Here is a 908-nt window from a genome sequence, read left to right as displayed (position 1 = left end):
CCATCGCACACATTTTTACTTAGGGTAGTAATTGGCTGAACGTTGTCAGTACTATCAATGTCAGAAAAAATGTTTGACGAACGACCTGCATTAATATCACAGTTAACCTTTCCAGGTTCCGTTAAACTCACCGACACCACATCAACACTTAACGGTAAAGCTGTTGTTGGTTCATGAACTTCATTCGTTAAAACAACAGATCTTGATAGGTTATCAGTAATGTTGTTTTTAGCTCCAGTAAAAACATTATCATCAGGTTGTAAACATTGACATTTCCAATCATATAAATTGCATCTTGGACAAAGAACCGAAGTGCAGCTCTTTTTCCCATGGCCCTGTTTATAACATCTGAAGCACTTGAATTCGGGACAATTCGAAACAACATGACCAGGTAAAAGACAGATAAAACACACCTTCTCCTGGTCATTATGACGCACTGAATACGACTGACCATCGAAAACAGTTGCATAAGGTAAACTACAGACGGTGGGGGGGAATTCCACCTTTACAAACCTCGTACCTTCATACTTCTTTTTACCATCATAGTCCTTAGTTTTTCTGATTATAGGACCACATGAGGTCACACCCCAAGATTTCAATTTGACTTCAATATCCTTGTCGGAAACATAAACAGGGATATGCATGAAAGACACAACTTTTACTCTGGAATCTATCAATTTACAATGAAGACCTTCAGAGCCATGGAGCAAACCATCTCGTGCTATAACACTAGCTAATTTATTATTGACGACGGTAACATCATATGATCCATTACAAGGAACAATAGCAAGAACGCTATCGTCACCAAGTTTATCTTCAACTAATTTTATAACGTCAGCAGCAAGCAGTTTTACATTGTCAGAAAGTATAACCTTTACCGTATTGTCTTTAATTAATAGGTTTGTGTG

At 37.8% G+C, this 908-nt stretch overlaps 1 protein-coding gene across 1 annotated transcript in view; it reads right to left on the bottom strand.

Annotated features, from left to right (window-relative positions):
- Positions 1-131: 131 nt before the first annotated feature.
- Positions 132-908, bottom strand: part of LOTGIDRAFT_176843 (hypothetical protein) — a gene marked incomplete at both ends in the record, with an annotated part of 7678 nt that continues 6901 nt past the window's right edge. Inside the window, one exon of the mRNA XM_009061230.1 lies at positions 132-820. Within this exon, the coding sequence (XP_009059478.1) occupies positions 132-820 (689 nt within the window). The remainder of the gene's footprint in view (positions 821-908) is intronic.

The sequence above is a fragment of the Lottia gigantea genome, assembly GCF_000327385.1.
Source record: "Lottia gigantea unplaced genomic scaffold LOTGIsca_4671, whole genome shotgun sequence".
Classification (NCBI taxonomy): Eukaryota; Metazoa; Mollusca; class Gastropoda; family Lottiidae; genus Lottia; species Lottia gigantea.
The sequence above is the reverse complement of the archived record's forward strand: the minus strand, read 5'-3'. Positions and strand labels throughout refer to the sequence as shown.